This window comes from Eptatretus burgeri, chromosome 2, assembly GCF_056783735.1.
Source record: "Eptatretus burgeri isolate ZD-2024b chromosome 2, Ebu_testis_v1, whole genome shotgun sequence".
In the NCBI taxonomy this organism is placed as follows: Eukaryota; Metazoa; Chordata; class Myxini; order Myxiniformes; family Myxinidae; genus Eptatretus; species Eptatretus burgeri.
This window is the reverse complement of record NC_140962.1, coordinates 69,931,828-69,951,002: the sequence shown is the minus strand read 5'-3', so window position 1 is coordinate 69,951,002 and position 19,175 is coordinate 69,931,828. Positions and strand designations below refer to the sequence as shown.

The window sequence follows — 19,175 nt, the reverse complement described above, 5'->3', positions numbered from 1 at the left end:
GGTTGACCTTTAATTGCCCACTGCATATGTTGTCACAAGCTCAACATTACTTTCTAAATAGTACATGCTTTATGATGCAGCACTCTTCCTGGTAGTAAAATAAATGGTAGTTTCAGCCAAATCTCATTCTATCAACAAACAGAATAAAATATCAGAGAGTCGCATTGCTGTCCCCATTTATAACAGATGTACTTTTAAAATCCAAATGTGTAAACATTATACATCAAAGCAAACTGAAAAATTTTCCCCAGGTTACTGCAGCTCCAGAGGATAAAGGACATACTCGGAAACTTAAGACACAGGAGGCCATCCATCCATCCATTGGGACCATACTCTGTGCAGAGCGTTGCTGTTGCCTAAGCAGTCTCCTTGGCTGTTGGGCACAATCCTGGATGGGTCGCCACTCCGACGCAGGACACCAGCAAGCTGGCACTCATTTTGCCAACCTCAGAAGGATGACAGGCTGAGTCAACCCCACCTGGTATTAATTCAACTGCCAAGCGGGATTTGAACTCAGGACCCGAGGATCCAAAGCTCACCACCCAAACCATGAAGCCAACACCAGGCATACATGAGGCCAGCTCACTCATTATGCCTGAGTCACATCCAATAACCTCGTCAATCTACTCATCCTGTCTATCAACGACATTCTCAGCATCAACGTAATCCAACAACATCGACATACATTTCACATTTAAACCCTATACAAGGGATTTAGACAAGGTACTGACATAAAATAGGCAACTCTTCACGAAGCGTCCTGTAGGGGTTTCCATCAGAAGGGCTGCAGAGTCAGGGATGCACCTCTCCCTACTGTCTCTGAATCAGAAAGGCAGTTCCTAATTGAATCCTGATCTCATCAAAAATCAAATTCACACTAGATAGCGTAAACTCTCCTTTTCAAAATATACTTCAGACCTTTAACTACCTCCGCCACCCATGGTGAACGGACGTTATGTTTTGTCACCCGTCTATCTGTTTGTCTGTCCGTTTTGTCTGTCTGTGAACAGGATATGTCAAAAAGTTGTAGACGGATTCGGAAGAAATTTGGTGGAGAGGTTGGGTGAGTGACAAGGACGAAATGATTCGATTTTGGCGAAGATCCGGATCCGGTTGCGGATACTACAATTTTTTTCAGCGATTCTTCACCATTGAGATCGAGATATGGCCAAAAACGATATGTTGTTACGGAATTGGAAGCCTCTTGCACACAGACAGTCAGCAGTCCCCAAGTTTAGTTGTTTCGTTAAGTATATGTGTATCGTTAGAATCCATCCCCTGTGTCTAACGGGAATTTCATGTGTGCGCCGCAAGTTATTTTTTACTAAGGTTTTTTTTTTACAACAACAGCAGCGGAACCCTCACCTCGCTCCACTGACGCTGGAGTGCACGTGTTTCTGGCTGCGGACGTGGGTGGGACCCCTCGCTCCAGAGCCGACTCCACCCACGAGGGCAAGGGTGCGCCCTTCGTCCAATCAGGAGGCTCATCGCCTCAGAGCCGACTTCACCCACGAGGGCAAGGATACGCCCTTCGTCCAATCAGGAGGCTCATCGCCTCAGAGCCGACTCCGCCCACGAGGGCAAGGGCGCGCCCTTCGTCCAATCAGGAGGCTCATCGCTTCAGATCGGGACTCCACCCAGAAGGGTGGGAGTTGCCCCGCCTACCGTGGCCTGTCCAATGAGGGACGGCCAGCGAATCGCGCGACACAACCGTCCAATCAGGAGGCGAGTGGCGAGGAAAGAATTCCCTCCCACCTCAGGAGAGGATAGTGATCGGCGAGTTCTGTCTGGCTGTCTGGGTCTGCCTCGCCTGGTGTCGTCTGATCCATGGAAGTCGCCGATCGCCTCGTCGTCTCTCTCCTCATCTGCCTTCGTGCTGGCTGGTGTCCGTCGCTCCATCCCTTGTCCCTGGTGTTTGGTGCTGCGTTGAGGCGGTGGGTTCGAGTCCCGCCACCGGACAAGTTCAACCAGACCGCACGAGGCGGACAGGTGCAAGTGCAGACTCTTGCCCTCAGCTCGCCTTCCCTCCCGAGCTGAAGGGCCAAATAAAGGCTGCGGTCACCATTTCTTTTGGGTGTGTGCGTGTGTGTCTGTGGGCCCAGTCTATAAGTAGCAATTGTTTAAGTGCCTTGTACATTACTCGCATTGTTTCTGATAGTCGGTTTAACTCTGATCTCTTTGTGCTCCCCTGCACCATTATAAATAAACCCCCCAATTGTTCAATGTACTAGCTCGTTGTTGTGCTTTCTATTATTGACCCAGCACAGTTCGTGCTTGAGAACCAGTAAGCCAATTGGGCTGTAAGTTGTCGTTTGGACCGAGGGACTTTGGTAATTCCGCTCGGTTACACCGGACCGAGGTCGCTAGAGCAACCCAGTTCGACAGAGTCCGTTGAGGGTGTGACTTCCCCGGTAATTTGACGACGTGGGTACTTAGATATATTGAAATTTGGCTATTAACCCTACCCCACGCCATCAGAGAATTAGCAAGGAAGGTCCTTCAGTGACCCGTGACCTTCGGAGTTGTCCAAAGGTTACGACCTGCAATTCCGGGTGTTTGGTGGGAGACGGCTGTACTGCTCCACCTGGCTGCCATTCCACGCCAGAGCCCCAGCCCACAACAATATAGCATGATATCTCAAAAAGTTAACTGACAGATTCTGATGAAACTTGGTGGACAGGTTGGGTGTGTGATGAGGACAAATCGATTCATTTTGGTGAAAATCCCGATCCGGATACGATTGGATGTATTTTTTATTTTCTTTTAAAAGTGATTCTTCACCATTGAGAGACGGGGCCTAAATTATATATAGTCTGATATTTGAAAACTTTGTCGACGAATCAGGACAAAACTAGGTGGATGGGTTGGTTAAGTGATGAGAACAAGTCGATTCGATTTTGGTTCAGGTCCGGATCCAGATACAGCTTATAAGCTTGATACAAAATGTCAACTGTTCAGCCCGGTGAAAGCGTGCGCTCCACCGAGTGCCACTAGTTTCCCACTGCCTTTGACACAACAAGCCTTGGAAGTGCATAGGGCATGCTTCTAAATAGGGCGTGCTCTATGACGCAGCACTCTTCTTGGAATCACACCGAATGATGGTTTCAGCCAAATCTGGAGTGTCAGTGGAGATGACACTCCCAACAGAGCTTTCCTTCGATCCTTCTCCAACCAAAACTTATTTCTTCCTGAAAATATTAACAAGCAGCAGTGACATATCTGTGTCGGATGTGGCGACCCCTCCAGGATTTTAACTCCAGCCAAACAAACTGATTTGGCAGAACCGATGCTTTGCGTAGAGCACGGTACGTGAATAACATAATGAGTGAATGAAAGTAACATCTCACCTCGTATTCTTCAGATTCCAAGTCCTTGATGTAACTTTCCGACACTCCTGGCTGCTGCAGGAAGAAGTGCATGTTTTTTCTGGCAATATTATTCTCCGGATTCTTCTGCATGAATGTGTAGGCAGATGCCACAGCCTTTGGCATGTTCTTTGTCTGTATGAAACACGACAGCAAATAAAACATCCTGTTTCTGGGTTACAAAAGGGGGAAAAAAAATCTATATATTAGGTTCACGAAAATTGGCAAATTAAACACAAAACCACCAGGGCATGAGAGGCGGTGAAGCCTTCCAAAAGAGAATTGCAGTAATGGTGAGTGGATGGCCAAGTAATCTGTAGTTGTTAGAGATTTCATTGAGTTTGTATGAGAGCAAGAGAAGACAGTTAAAACATATGTAACCGCATCTATCTTTCCATACTTACTTGACCGGGGTAGTGGGTTCCAATAAAATAAATTCCATCTTCAGGTTTTTTTTTTTTAATCATTTTTGGGGTGTAGCTGTTTTAATGAGCTGACTCTTCTAGATTAGGCATTTTGAATTTGGTTAACATATTGTAATATAATGGCCTGCTCTTTTCAAAAGGTTATAGCTCAGACGAAACGGATCGAATTCCACGAGCTGAGCTATCCTGTCAACCGATGTACTCCATTAGGTTATGGTGCATGAGGCATCAGTACCCAGACTAAGATAAAGTATTGCAACAAAAAGGATTCACTTCAACTGCAAGTCCATTTCACCAGAAAAATGAAAGAATGGCATTTTAGGATCTTCATAGATAGGTCTGTTAGCATTTAGCCTGTGAACCTGCCTCATGATTCCTCGTGTTCTGAGCCAAATTTTTTCAACCACGTCACGTGATGATTGATAGCCGTTGATAAAGAATAATGTTAATGCACATCTCCTTAAAACGTCTAAATTTAACCTCCGCCATCGAAGATGGATGGACGTTACTGTTTTCACCCCTGTCTGTTTGTTTGTTTGTTTGTGAACAGTATTACGGAAAAACTCCTGGACGGATTTCGACGAAACTTGGTGGAGGGATTAGGTATGGTCCAAGGATCATGCCATTAGATTTTGGACTTGGTCCAAATTCCAATATGGCCGCCATTTTGAAAAAATGTTTGAATTTTTGTTTTTGCATGTCCACATGTTTTAAGTGATTTCCAACCCCCCAAAAAAAAATTTGTTAGAGAAAAAAAAAACAATTTTGCAACTTTTTTTCAAAAAAATTTCGATTTTATTTGAAAAATTTTTTTTTTTTTGCATTTCTACATGTTTTAAGTGATTTCCAACCCCCCAAAAAATTTGTTGGAGAAAAAAAACCCAGAAATTTTGCAACTTTCGATTTCGATTTTATTTTTTTGGCATTTCTACATGCGCGTCGATCTAGTTTAGTTTATTCAATCGTGGTTCAGTAGAGTCTGATCCGTTTTGACCTACAATGAATAGGATATCGGGTTCACTTAAGTGACCCAGCAGTATTGGTGGCGGAGGTTTTGCACCCTTCCAAGTGCTCTCCCTCTAGTTCAACGTTGTTTTAAAAAAAATTTTTATTGAAATTCTGCTGAAACAAGGGTGAAAGCTACTTAAAGATTTAATCAGCCTGGTGTTGGCTGAATGGGTAAAGAGGGCAGCTTAAGATATTAGGGTCTTGAGTTCAAGCCCCTTTCACCCTGTCGGATTAACACCAGGTGGGATGATTCAGCCAGTCATCCTTCTGGGGTTGGCAAAATGAGTGGCAGCTGACTGGTAACAGGGGGCACTGCATCAGGAGCACAGCCGCACCACCAAAAACATTATGCAGCCAACCAGCCACAGGCTGCATACAAATAAATAAATAAGGTATTAATTGGTAATTGGCACTCACACTAACTCCAATCAGCTGATGCCAATTAGCATAACTGAAGTTGGCCCATAACATATATATATATATATATATATATATATATATATACACATACATACATACATACATACACACACACACACACACACACACACACACACACACACACACACACACACACACACACACACACACACACACACACACACACACACACACACACACACACACACACACACACACACACACACACACACACACACACACACACACACACGATAGAACCAACATTATAAATATACGTATATGGAAAAATTACAGGCCCAGACTGGGAATTGAACCCAGGTCCTCTGGCAAACTATGCCAGTGCTCTGCTATCTGGGCAACCCACTGGTTGAGCAATGCAATTTTTCCTCATATACAAGTGCCACTCTCTTTCCCCTGCAAATCCATTGGGTGGAGAGCCCTTGCTGCTCCTATCGTTGGCAGCGAGTGTCCCAGAAGCAGTGGGGGAAAGACAGTGGCACTTGTATTTGTGGAAGAATAGCGGTGCTCAACCAGTGCGTCACCGAGATAGTTCAGATGGCAGAGCACTGGTATGGTTTGCCAGAGGACCTGGGTTTAACTCTTGGTCTGGGCCTGTAATTTTTCCATATACAGTATATGTATATCCATATATACATATGCATCGATGCATACATATACCTATATACATATACATCTATACATATACATATACATACACAGAGACATGACAGAAGTAAATAGCCACCTTAAATTTATTCATTTCATCTGTATAAAGCAAGTTTTACTCAGTGATTTGTTCGAATATTCAACTATTTATTTGCAGAAACGAGTTCCTGGGTCGTTTGTGACAACTAACTATGCCTCGAACCCAGGGAGCACATGAATTTGTGATTTTCAAAGAGGATGAATTGTTGGCCAATCGGAGCATGGAGTCAGACAGCATCAGATATCTCAGAACCTTGGCATTCCACTTTCTACGGTCAATTGGGTGATTGTGCAATTCACCAGCGAAGGCAAGGAATCTACAGCTTCCCGTTCTGGTCGACCTGGGCCGTCAGAAAGGTGTCTTCAATCTGTCAAGCGGTCCATTGAGAAAACTCCCCGTTGCAAGGCAGCAGATGTTGCAGAGGAGGGCCAAGTTAGCTCAAGAACTGCCGTGCTGTACCTTCATCAACTGGGCTACTATAGGAGAGCAGCTAGGAGAAAACCTCTTCTTAGACCAGCCAACATTCAAAGGAGAATGAAGTAGGCTGACGAGATGGCCACCAGACCCTTGGAGTTTTGGCAAACTGTCATTTTTTTGCAGAGTAGTGCGTGTCCGTATGTGCGTGGCCGTACGTGGGGAAAAAAAAAAAAAAAAAACTTTCAAACCACGCGCCAGAAACAACAACCACACAGGCCATTCCTTCGCTCTCGCATGCCCGTACGTGTGTGGCAGTATGTGCGTGGCGTACCTGCGTGGCCGTACGTGCAAACCCCAAAAAAACAAACAAAAAAAACTTTCAAACAACCACACAGTCCGTTCCTTCGCTCTCGTAAACGACGACTGGATTGGGGCATTGTGTTTATCTATAAATGCGCATAAGAAATCGAGAAATTATTAGAATACAGTAAGTCATCACTATCCAGAAGTGGTGCGTGCCCATACAGAATGTTCACAAGCATTCCACGAATTATCGCTTTCATTGAAGTAACAACTGCTGTGATACTTACACACACAGAGTGAATTAAAATCAAGTTTACCCTCCTGTCTTTGCTTGCCATGACATTCGCTGCCATTGACCATTGCCACTCCTACGCCACGGTAACTATGGCGCCCTTTCCCCATCGGCCACACCTACGCAGCAACGTGTCTTGTGATTGGTTTGGTAAATAAATGGCCATAACTTGGAAACCTCTTGTCCGATTAATATCAAACCTTGAAAAGGCACATACTCAGGTCCCCAGCAATATACCTGGCAAGTTTCAATTAGATTGGACCAGCGGTTGTCGAGAAACAGCGGTCACACACACACACACACACACACACACACACACACACACACACACACACACACACACACACACACACACACACACACACATTGCTGGAATTATAGATCGATGAGTCCCAATATGCTCAATTTTTTGACAGTAGACGCATATGGGTCTGGAGACTTCCCAGTCAAGAGTTCTCCTTGAATCAATTGCAGCCATCTGTCAAATATGGTGGTTTTTCAGTGATGGTGTGGGGAGCAATCTGGAGCACTGGTCAGTCAGAGATTGTGGAGTGTGTTGGCACCATCAACTCTACAATATACATTTCTATCCATGAGGATGGACTTCTCCCTGTCTTCTCCACTGGTCAGATGGTCAAAAACAACACTGTTCATGGATGATGGAGCTCCATGCCACACTGCAAAAAAGACCAAAGAATGGCAGGACAGAAATGGGATCACGCGACTTCCATGGCCAAGTCAGTCTCCTGACATGAATCCCATTGAACACATCTGGGCCATGTTGGATCGAGCTGTGCAGAAAAAGTCCAGGAAACCAACATCATGGGCAGAATTGCTAAACCTTTTGCGGGAAACCTGGGTGGAAATCCCACAACTTGTTGGTTCTATGTCTGAAAGAGTAAAAGCATTGAAATCTGCAAATGGCAAGTCAACCAAATAAGAGTGTATGTATTAAAATGGATCAAATGTGCTTCAAATGTGAAATAAATCAATTCTTCAACAATCATGGTGTCTATTTACTTCTGTCGTGTGTGAGTGTGTGTGTGTGTGTGTGTGTGTGTGTGTGTGTGTGTGTGTGTGTGTGTGTGTGTGTGTGTGTGTGTGTGTGTGTGTGTGTGTGTGTGTGTGTGTGTACATATATACACATACATGTTATGAAGCCTTCAAACACATTTGGTGGAGAGCTGCCTTGACTTCACCCACATTGTCAGATAGAAAATCAATGCTTCCACCATGTTGGTTTTCTGGTTAACCTTAGATGTCTTCAGCAGTCCCATATTCACAATTATAATTATCGGACCTATATAACCACAATGTAGTCCACACAGTGCCTTCAGAAAGTATTCACATCCTTTGACTTTTTCACATTTTGTTGTTACAGCCTGAATTTTAAATGTATTCCATTGAGATTTTTCATCACCAATCCACATGAAATACCCCACATTGACAAAGTGAAAACATGTTTTTACAAATTTATTAAAAATGAAAAGCTGAAATGTCTTACATCAATAGGCACTCAATCCCTTTGATATGACACTCCAATTTGAGCTCCAGTGCATCCAATTTCATTTGATCATCCTTGAGATGTCTCCACAACTTGATTGGAGTCCACCTGTGGCCAATTCAATTGATTGGACATGATTTAGAAGTCAACACACCTTTCTATACAAGGTCCCACAGATGACAGTGCATGTCAGAACAGAAACTCCACCATGAAGTCCAAGTAACTGTCCGTAGAACTCTGAGATAGAATTGTAAGGAGGCATAGATCTGGGGAAGAGTATAAAACAATTTCTAGAGTGTTGAAAATTCCCAAGAGCACAATGAGCTCCATCATGAGGAAATGGAAAGAATATGGAACTACCCAGACTCTACCTAGAACTGGCCGTCTGACCAAACTGAGCAACCGGGCAAGAAGTACCTTGGTCAGGAGGTGAACAAGAACGAAATTACCACTGAAGGAATTACAGAGTTCCTTGGCTGAGATGGGAGAACCTACCAGAAGGACAACAATCACTGCTGCACTTCACAAATCGAGGCTTTATGGGAGAGTGGCCAGACAGAAGCCACTTCTGAGAAAAAGGCACATGACAGCACACATGGAGTAGGGAAAAAAAGGCACATGAAAGACTCTGAGAGCATGAGGCAAACGATTCTGCAGTCCAATGATATGAAAATTTAACGATTTGGCCTGAATGCATTTCATTACATCTGGCAGAGAGTGAGCACAGCTCATCATCCATCTAACACCATCCCTATCGTGAAGCATGGTGGTGGCCGCATCATGCAATGGAGGTGCTTTTCAGCAGCAGGGACTGTGAGACTTGTAAGGATAGAGGGAACAATGAACGGAGCAAAATACAGGCAAATCATTTTTTTCCGGGAGTGATTGTGGCAGCAGTCGAGCCAACACCACCCAAATAAAGCTTTGAGCAATTTTTTTAATAAAGGGAGATTTTTTGGACATAATTAGTCTGTTGTCAAGGTTGAATAGTGTGAGTGTACCGTGTCGCGGTAATCCTGGTGGTAGTGACTCTTACAAGTCATCTGTACTAATAAATTTCAGTGTGTGTGTGTATATGTGTATGTGTATGTGTATGTGTATGTGTATGTGTATGTGTATGTGTATGTGTATGTGTATGTGTATGTGTATGTGTATGTGTATGTGTATGTGTATGTGTATGTGTATGTGTATGTGTGTGTGTGTGTGTGTGTGTGTGTGTGTGTGTGTGTGTGTGTGTGTGTGTGTGTGTGTGTGTGTGTGTGTGTGTGTGTGTGTGTGTGTGTGTGTGTGTGTGTCCTCTAAAACTCCAAAAACCATAAACCTCGCAACTTGAAACTTAGCATGCATACTAAGAAAATTCTAAGGAACTGTGAGTGAAAATTGGGTGTTTGGGTTTATTAAAACACCCCTTTTGAAGATAATTAACGGCCTTATTCAATTATATCCTTTATCAGGCGATGCTAGGCCCCCTCACTCTCTGGGGTCTTAAGGCGTTTCATCGGTAACCATGCTGGGGTCTGAAGCCGCCATGTTTTTTGACCTGCTCAATCTTACCTTGACTTGGAACAGGCTGCAACGATTTCTTCATGATAAAGTTGTTTTTTTTCTCACTTTGCTCACTCATATTATCGAATGCCTGTTCATCCGAGCTATGAATCGCTGTATACGTCGCTTTTGTAAGTACTAACGTTTTCAAATTAGGAGAGCGAGGAGGCCAAGGATGCGCCTGATAAAGGATATAATTAAATAAGGCTGTTAATTCTTTTCAAAAGGAGTGTTTTAATAAAACCAAAACACCCAATTTTCACTCTTGCATTTCCTTGGAGTTTTCTTAGTATGCATGCAAAGTTTCAGGCTGCTCGGTTTTATAGTTTTGGAGTTATGGAGGAGACCCACTGATACACACTGACAGACAGACACACACTGACAGACAGACAGACAGACAGGCATAGAAGATAAATGTCTACTATTCACATATATATATATATATTTTTTTTTTTCCAGAGTCCGAAGTGACAAAGGGACCCCTTGTATATGTGTATGTTTATTCCGTTATGTATATAATGTGTCCCTTTGTGATGGCGGAAACTCCACAAGGCTGTGACTGTGCGAACTTCACATTCTCCGTGTGCACCTTGAAGTAAGCGACCAACAAGTACTGGTACGGGCTTCTCTGCTGGAAGTCCTGGAGCAGATGAGGGGAAGGTTGAGGCATCCGGAACGCGGGCAGCCCCTCTCGACAGCGCTGCAAGCAGTGAGCGCGATGGAGGAACTGACCAAAGGAGCGGGTCTCAGAATCGACGTCCACGACCCGACTGTGCTCGGTGAGCGAGACTCCCAGCTTACCTTCAAAGTTCCATGACATAACATCGCTACAGTTGCGGCGGCAGAAGTCTTGGCTGTCCCGGAGGAAACGACGCTGACGCAGGCTGAGCTCCAGCGAGCGCACGCACTCCCCCCATTCTTCAGCCGCGTACGCGTTCAGTCCACGCTGGTACGTGCTCTCGATCGGCTGTAAGTCCTGCCGTGGGAAGTTGAGGAAATCGTACTGTTCATACTGGGCACCGACCCTGAACAGCAATGCTGGCATGAACAGCCAGAGCGTGTAGAACACGTTGAGCATGTTCGCCCTCTTCAGGGTCCAGCTTGGTGAGTAATTTGAGTAGCCCCCCCCCTCCCCGCCCCAACCCCCAACTCTAGGACTGGGAGACCGCCTCTCGGCTTCCAGACTGGTGCTGCTGGCGCACCAGTCCAGCCAGCACCATGAGAACGTTTCGGATGACGTGTCTTCATCCGTTTAAACCTTTTTAAGGTTTCGGCTATCTCACAATTCTCATGTTCGTCACCCATTTCCAACGTCATCTGGAGGGCGACGCTGCGGGAGTTGCCGTTTCGTACCTTGAAACTACAAGGCACTTCAGTCTCGTCCTGTTGAGGTCGTGTCCTCCCGGAAAGGTGCTCACTCGGTGAGATTCACGTGGTCGCATGAAACATCCATGAGAACCTTTCTCACTGGAATTGCATCAGTCGCTTGTTGTGTGTGCACAACGCCGTGCAAGGGCGCTGAAAATACCTGCGGGTGTCATGCAACCGTGACGGTCCAAACGGCCAATATTTGGCCTCCTTGGTGATGACATCTGAACCTATGGTTCGTGATGACATCTGAACCTATGGTTCGTGATGCTGCGAGCATGGGTTCAAATCCCAAAACACCGTGTCGATTTGTCTGTTTAATAATCGATTGTTTCACGTGATCGTCACAATGGTGCTGAAAGGACAATCGTATCTCCAAATAAGCTGCGCGTGAACCAAGCGCACAAAGAAAATCCATTTGAATGAGTTTTGAAGTTTGATCGAAACAACGAAACACGAAGGATGTTTGGTTTTTTTTTCCTGGTTCCTACATCCAGCAGCTTCAACTGATGGAGGAATGATGAAAAGTTTGGATGGTAACGGGATTCCCACGGCCTTGAAGAACATGTCGGGATATGGGGTTTTAGACCGTTATTGCCTTTGGATGGAATTCCTGCAGGGAAGCTGGACTAACTGTGTCATGTCATGTTCGAGTTCACCCCACCCACTCCAAACCCCAACGGAACCCCCCGAGCTTCCCGAGCCCCCATGTTCGCCACGTAGGCGGTGGTGTGCACGCGCAGCTGCGCAGACAGCACGCTCACCACGTCCACGGAAATTATGCAGGAATGTGGCCACGTGCTCAAGGGGAGCCCGGCCCCGAGCACGTCCTTCCTTCCCTCCCCGGGAACGACCCGCTCTCTCTCTCTTTCGGCACTGACACCATCTCCACACCGACAACATGTGCACCCTCCTCGTTCTGCTCTTGGCGATTTTAATTGCAGGCCACTGGGTCGTGCCGGCTTGGACCGCGGACACCGTGGACATCGACACGAGAGAAGCGCCGCCGCGGTGCCCACGGCGAGTGACGAGCGGAGATTTCGTGCGTTTCCATTACAATGGGAGCCTTCCCGACGGGACGCCGTTTGAATCGAGGTGAGAGCCCGCCGTGCGAACGGCACTCCGACGTTCATGGGACGAGACTTTGATAAGATACAGGAAAGTATACTTTGGAGGTAGTTTTTGGGGGGGGGGGGTATTCGTTTCGCAGAAGAACTCGTGCCCATTGTCGCGCACACATCGGGGCGATTGTGACGTCGTCGACTGTTGGAGAAACTTGTTACAAAATGGAGGAACTTCGTTGATGCCAAAAGTTGGGAAAATTTTGTTTTTCTTCTTTTGAGCAAGTGTTTATTGGTACATTATATATATAATACTGCATTGTAAACGGACAAAAAGAATGATTGCTTTAATTTTCGATCATCATATATAATGTGATAATTAATTGTGATAAAACGACGCAAATAACTCGCTGAGATTCGGCATTCCGAGTTAATTTACAATTCCGTTGCCTTTCGCGAGCTGAGGTTTCTTGCGCTGGTGACGCCATGAAATAACGTTTTTGAAACCTCGTGAAACGGAACTGCGGAGAGACCCCGCTACGTCACGGACACGTCCACATTTAGGCTCTTCTTCTTCTTCGTTCCCCAAAAAAATTGTCGTTTTTTTTTGTTGTAAATATTTTTCTCAAATATCATTATCATTGGATGAATGTGGTGTAACTTATAACGCGCGGTCAAAATGGGGCAAATGATGTCGAAGGTTCACTTAGGCACTTGGTATGTCGTCTAATTTTTTTTTACCTATCATCTTTCAAGCTGAATGAAAAATAGACTGTCTCCTTATTCTTTCTTTAAGAAATCAAACTTTGCAGGAGGGAGTTTGAGTTTGCACTAGCAACAAACTATGACGACGTTTTTCCAACGTGTGATTACGTCACTACTTGCAAACTTAAGTTATGGTGAATGAATGTCCCATTTTAACGTCTACAAACTATCCTGACAATTTTGCAAAACATTACATGATAGATGATGAACAATTCCGAGAAGAGACTGATGGTTGTTCCCACAGATGCTGGTGAAGAAATCGAGTCACTGACACCATTGGCCCCTAAGATTTTTTTTTATCCAATCAGAGAGCAGATTTTTATGCAGTTTTTATCCAATCATAGAGCAGGTTTTTAACCAACCACAGAGCAAATTTTCATGCAGTTTTTATCCAATCATAGAGCAGATTTTTATGCAGTTTTTATCCATTCATAGAGCATTTTTTTTGCAATTTTTATCCAATCAGAGTGCAGTTTTTAACCAACCACAGAGCCGATTTTCATGCAGTTTTGATCCAATCATAGAGCATACTTTATGCAGTTTTTATCCAATCATAAAGCAGATGTTTATGCAGTTTTTTATCCAATCATAGAACAGATTTTTATGCAGTTTTTATCCAAAGAGCAGATTTTTATGCAGTTTTTATCTAATCATAGAGCAGGTTTTTATGCAGTTTTTAATCCAATCATAGAGCAGATTTTTATGCTGTTTTTATCCAATCATGGAACAGACTTTTTATGCAGTCACAGTCATTCCAAATCCTGTTTATTTAGCTTTCAGTTGATAAAATACAAAGGCATAGGGTAAAAGTTAGTATAACTAAATTTATAAAAACAAAATAATAATTGATCAACTGACACCAAAAGTGATGTACATAAGGACTGTGATTGGGCAAAAATCTCTTCCATAATTAGACAAAAATCTTTGGGAAGGCTGCTGCTGAAATCCACCTTACTTGCCCTGCATCTGTAAATACAATAGTCTTGGTCTTCCTGTAAACCCAACATCATATCTGTTGTGGTATATTTTTGCAGCAGCAATGCATGCACCACATCCATAAATTAAAAATAAATTATATCCAGCCTTGGTGGTGTAATGGGTAGACTGTCTGCTCTGAGTTGAGGAGGTTGGTGGTTCAAACCTGGTTAAGTCACACCAAAGACTAAAAATGGTATGTGCTGCTTCCTTCCTTGATGCTCAGCATTTATACAGGATGAACAGAGGGTAAAAAGCCTACCTGTTGTTTTGCTGATGGACCAATTAGTCATCTTGTTTGCCAAAAATTGCTATATTGGTTACTTTGGCATCACTTTGTGGCTTTGTGGACTCAAAACAGCCTCTGAGTCCATGGCCACATAGCCTATGTTACTTCCTTCACAAAGATGTATATTTTCCCTGAGTTTGGAGTTTGTAGCTTCCACCTCCTCTCCCACCCCCTCACCCAAGCTGCAGGTCCCTTACTACGAGAAATATTTCCCTCACACGATATCCCCAGCTCCCTCTGGTTATTATTTTTCCCACTTTGATGGGGGAGAAGGAGAGAAGGAGAAGGAAAGGAAGACATTTATCCATGCATAGAGTGCTTTACCCCTTCTCGTCCTCACATTCCGCTCAGCTCCCACCCTCCCCCACATTTTCCCCTGGAGGTCCTTATATCCCGTCCCACCAGAAAACTGACACCATGACAGGCCCTTCTGTTTTGGGGAGGGGAGAGAAGGTAAGGAGGACAAATTTACCCAAGCGGAGGGTGCTTTAACCTCAGTGTTGCCCAGGTATAAAAGGAAATTGGAATATCCTCCGATACCATCAGGTGGCACTACATGATACACGTTTACATTGAGAATTTACATCCCCACATGAGGCTGTGGCCTCATGCATTTTGAAGATCGTTTGGGTTCGTGATAATTATTTATTTATTTATTTCTGTAATTTTAAATTATCCAATTTTATCTCCCCATACCATCACCCTGGACTCAGCAGGCCGAATGTAGTTTATCTGTCGTGAGTCAGATTCACGTTATGCCACAAAACACATCGAATATAACCATTTCATATACATAATCGTTCAAATACTGTGCAGTATGCAGGCTGCCTTGAGTATGGTATTCAATCTCAGTTCAAACCCCACCAATAGCAAAAAAACACCAGATGGGTTGAATCAGCCTGTCATCCTTTCAATGTCGGCTTTATGAGTCACACATGGTTGAGGCTACGAGATCTGTAATAGTTGACGTGGAGCTAGCAGCGGTGCTTCCCCTCAACATTGGGGTAACAGTCCTTTACTGAAAGTGCTGAGAACATCATGTCTATTTACAGGCAACATCAAACCATTTTAATGAAAGGTGGGGTCAAAATCTAGATTGAATGAGGCATGGGACTTAAAGGGGTGGGCTGACGCCTGAGACTACAATTGGATGGGAATTGGCATTCCAGGCCAAAAGTTCAATGCCAAAGTTAAAATTGCAAATCCCTAAATCAAGGTCGACAAACATGAGGTCCGAATCCTATCTGATCACGACATTACACAAATAGAATCGCACACACAGGTGGCGAGAAAGCACGTTATTGTAACTTTTTGAACCCCTTAACAAGATTACTGCATTGCTAACAACCACATTGGGATAAAGATGCAAGGACTAATTAACACTTTTCAGATACATATGAATAATGGACATACTTAAAGCGTTTCCACGTGACATCCAACACTTAATTCCACGGATAATATCCAGCCTCTTGAAGATGTTACCATTATCGAAGTGCAGTACAGCCAATGGCATGGAATGGAATAAGGAATTGAGATCATTACTCAGACAAAGGACTACCAAATGCTACCATCACTCCAGTGTGGACCAACTACCAAGGCTAAGCACAGCACTAATGATGCACCATTGATTTATTCTAATTTCCCCCGAGATTATTTTCCTCAACCCTTCCTTTTTCCAAAAATATTTGATCTGCCCGTGTCATATGCATGTGAATATGACCGCACACCCATTTCTTATTTTGTCTCATCCCAACGAAAGCTCAGAGAGCTGTATTAGTGCCTTGCATCTGATGCATGTTCTTCATTATCCAAATGCTGTTCGGAAAAAAATGGGGGGAATATTGTAATCGGCTCCGTCTGTCCGTCTATCCGTCTGTTATGCTATCTCCTCCGAGATGGTTGTGCAGAAATTCGCTAAACTTTGTAGGTATGTTCACCAGATGGCAAAAAGGTGCAGGAGCAGTATCATTTTTGGCCCTGCCAGCTGCAGCATGGTCAAAAGGTCAAATACCAAAAAACATGCAATTACGGATACATTGTAAAATGAAACTTTGTATATGCAATTAAAATTGGGGGACGCATGAAATGTGACACAATTTTTTTTGGATTTGACTCCCGTTTCATGCCCCTTCATGTGACGGGATCAAAACGGGAAATGTTTTTTAACTCAAAATTTGAGATTGGGTCATTCCTGGTGGAACTTTTTCATTCTTCTTTTTTCCCGCCTTTGGAATAAACTCCCAAACTCTGTTCAATCCCAGTTGTTCAGCACCACCTCTTATCTTCCCCCATCCAAAACCATGATCTTTTCTACCCCCGTTAATCCACCCCAAACCCACCTCCTTCAAATTCCCTGCGTTCCTTCCTGAAAGAAGGAACGCAGTTTTGGGCTACTTTTGGTCTTTACCTTTTTATGCGAATGCATGGCAAAATGGAGGTCCTAGGGTATGCACAGTTAACGAGTAACGTGCGTGGTTCCAGAGGTAACCTGGATAATTCTCCCAGTTCCTTAGAGACAGTGACTGACAAAATCGCTGTTTTCTCTAGCTTGTACCACATTTTAAAAACCTTATGAAATTTTAAACCTCGCGCTACTTTTATCCAACTCTTATTGAACATTTAAAGTAGTCTTTACTCCAAAGACGTTTTATGTCGAACGTCGAGCCCTTGGAAATCAAGAGAAGTTTTTTTTTGTCTTTCCCTGGGGCTAAATACAACACATGCATGAGGGCTGCCTGGATAGCATAGAGGTATGCACACTTCTCTTTGAGCTGCTTAAAGCTGGCTTTGAATCTTGGTCCAGCTATAACCAACCATCCTTATGGTATAAACATCCAGATTGATGATGTATCATTGAGTGTGACATCCTTCAGAAGGATGTTAAGCTGGAGGAACTTTCTGCCAGCACTGGCCGTTGGTGGATGTTGAACATCCTACAGCCAGGGTCTTTCACATAGAGTAGGTGAGTTGTCACCAGCAACCTGAACAAACTTCAAGTTCTGTGCAACCTTCAGTAGAATGTCAGGCCTGGTCCGCCGCTTTGTAAAAAGACTGGCCAAATGCATTCACCAGCCCAAGCCACAAGAAGAGGAGAATAATAATTGTAGTAGTCATAGTAGTAGTAGTAGATTACATCATATACATTGCACCAGAATAGTCTTCCTCTTTTCTTTCTTATACAACGGATTCAAAAAGTATTCAAATTTACAGCATGAAAATTTTACGCATCATATTTAGCCGATTTAATGCTGACTGTAGCCGATTTAATGCCGACTCACAAAGGTACAGAACAGATTGTGAAACCTCAATTAGCAGAGTACTTCCTATAAATATGAGTTTAACTATAATCAAATTGCAGCTCTGAGGACGTCGGAGAAATGTTTGACAACTACAGTATCAACATTCTTGAAACACCTTCGTTTTGCATTAATAATAATTCTTTCCACAGTTACAGTGCAGGAGAAGCATATGCCATGTTTGTGGGGAAGGAACAAATGACCAAAGGCCTAGACCTGGGACTTTTGGAGATGTGTGTGAATGAATTGAGGCTGATCAAGATCCCTCCTCACTTGGCATATGGCAGTAAAGGTGTCGGTAGGTGATAAGCACATAAAAGTCATTATTTTGCTACGTCGCATGACTCTTCTTCAGGTGATAAATGCAACCGACAAATGTTTTAGCGATATTCTTCTCTTGCTGCAGTCTTCACCATGTAGTGTAGTAGATAGTAGAAAAATCGTGCAAATTATGATACAAGCATCAAATTTGGCATTTCTGTTCTGCAGGGCTTTCTGATCAAATCTGCCCGATTGGCCATTTGAAAATCCAAATTTTTCAAAATTTGGAATTTCAAATGGCCAATCAGGCAGATTTGATTAGAATCCCCTGGAGAACAAATGTGCCAAATTTTATGCTTGTGTCATCATTGGCACGATTCCTCTCATAAATTGCTGTTATCTGCCCCCAGTATTGTCTTCATTCTCCTCAATTCTCATACCTACAAAACCTTTAATTTCATGATTTAAATTTTTTTTTTATTACACTGTGCAAGATTTGGAAAATATCTATATAATCTAAAAATGAGACATTTTATTTGGTGCGAGTTAAGCAAAACTATTTTCTTCATACATCCTATGTATTTTGTTCTCGTGCATAGATGGAAAAATTCCAGCAGACTCTTCACTGCACTTCTCAGTGCAGCTGCTTGATGTGTGGAACCTGGAGGACAAGGTGCAGGTTGAATCTCACTACATCCCAGAGCAATGTCCCAGGAAGGTGCAAAGCAGCGACTACGTCCGATATCACTACAATGGAACACTGCTCGACGGCACTTCTTTTGATTCAAGGTTTTATTGCTGCAGCCACAATTACCGTGCACATGCAAAGCGAAAAGCGCGATTAAGCAATTGGTTGACTTCTGTATGACTGTCTGTCTGTCTGTCTGTCTACAAATGTCAGTTTTTGATTGAGGAACTCAATTTTGATTGAATCATATATTTTAGACACGAATGAATCTGCAGTTTAGCAGTACGTTGGCTCTGAATTCGTCCTGATTACACATGCACAGAGGAGTGAGATAATATTTTAACTCTGTCTGCCAGCCTGGCATTCAAACAAAATTGAAAATCATTCCGAACAAGAAGCTTACTGTTTTTAAGGACATGATAAAGGACGTGTACAACAGGCACGAATAACTAATGTAACGTGTTAGATAACTAATGTAACATAG

The 19,175-nt window shown here is 43.6% G+C and overlaps 2 protein-coding genes across 3 annotated transcripts in view; one reads left to right on the top strand and one right to left on the bottom strand.

Annotated features, from left to right (window-relative positions):
* The window catches only part of LOC147032256 (cartilage-associated protein-like), a 29,956-nt gene extending 18,850 nt beyond the window's left edge, over window positions 1-11,106 (bottom strand). Inside the window, exons 1-2 of one of the 2 annotated variants that reach the window (XM_085869679.1) lie at window positions 10,563-11,106; window positions 3,348-3,500 (exon numbers count right to left, since the gene is read on the bottom strand). In XM_085869679.1, the coding sequence (XP_085725805.1) occupies window positions 3,348-3,500; window positions 10,563-11,066 (657 nt within the window). In that variant the 5' untranslated portion in view covers window positions 11,067-11,106. The remainder of the gene's footprint in view (window positions 1-3,347; window positions 3,501-10,562) is intronic. The other variant, XM_085869680.1, reaches the window with a different exon arrangement.
* A 1,036-nt stretch (window positions 11,107-12,142) lies between these two features.
* LOC147032255 (peptidyl-prolyl cis-trans isomerase FKBP9-like) overlaps window positions 12,143-19,175 on the top strand; it is a 31,350-nt gene continuing 24,317 nt past the window's right edge. The window contains exons 1-3 of the mRNA XM_085869678.1: window positions 12,143-12,451; window positions 17,895-18,040; window positions 18,603-18,792. Of these exons, the coding sequence (XP_085725804.1) occupies window positions 12,258-12,451; window positions 17,895-18,040; window positions 18,603-18,792 (530 nt within the window). The 5' untranslated portion in view covers window positions 12,143-12,257. The remainder of the gene's footprint in view (window positions 12,452-17,894; window positions 18,041-18,602; window positions 18,793-19,175) is intronic.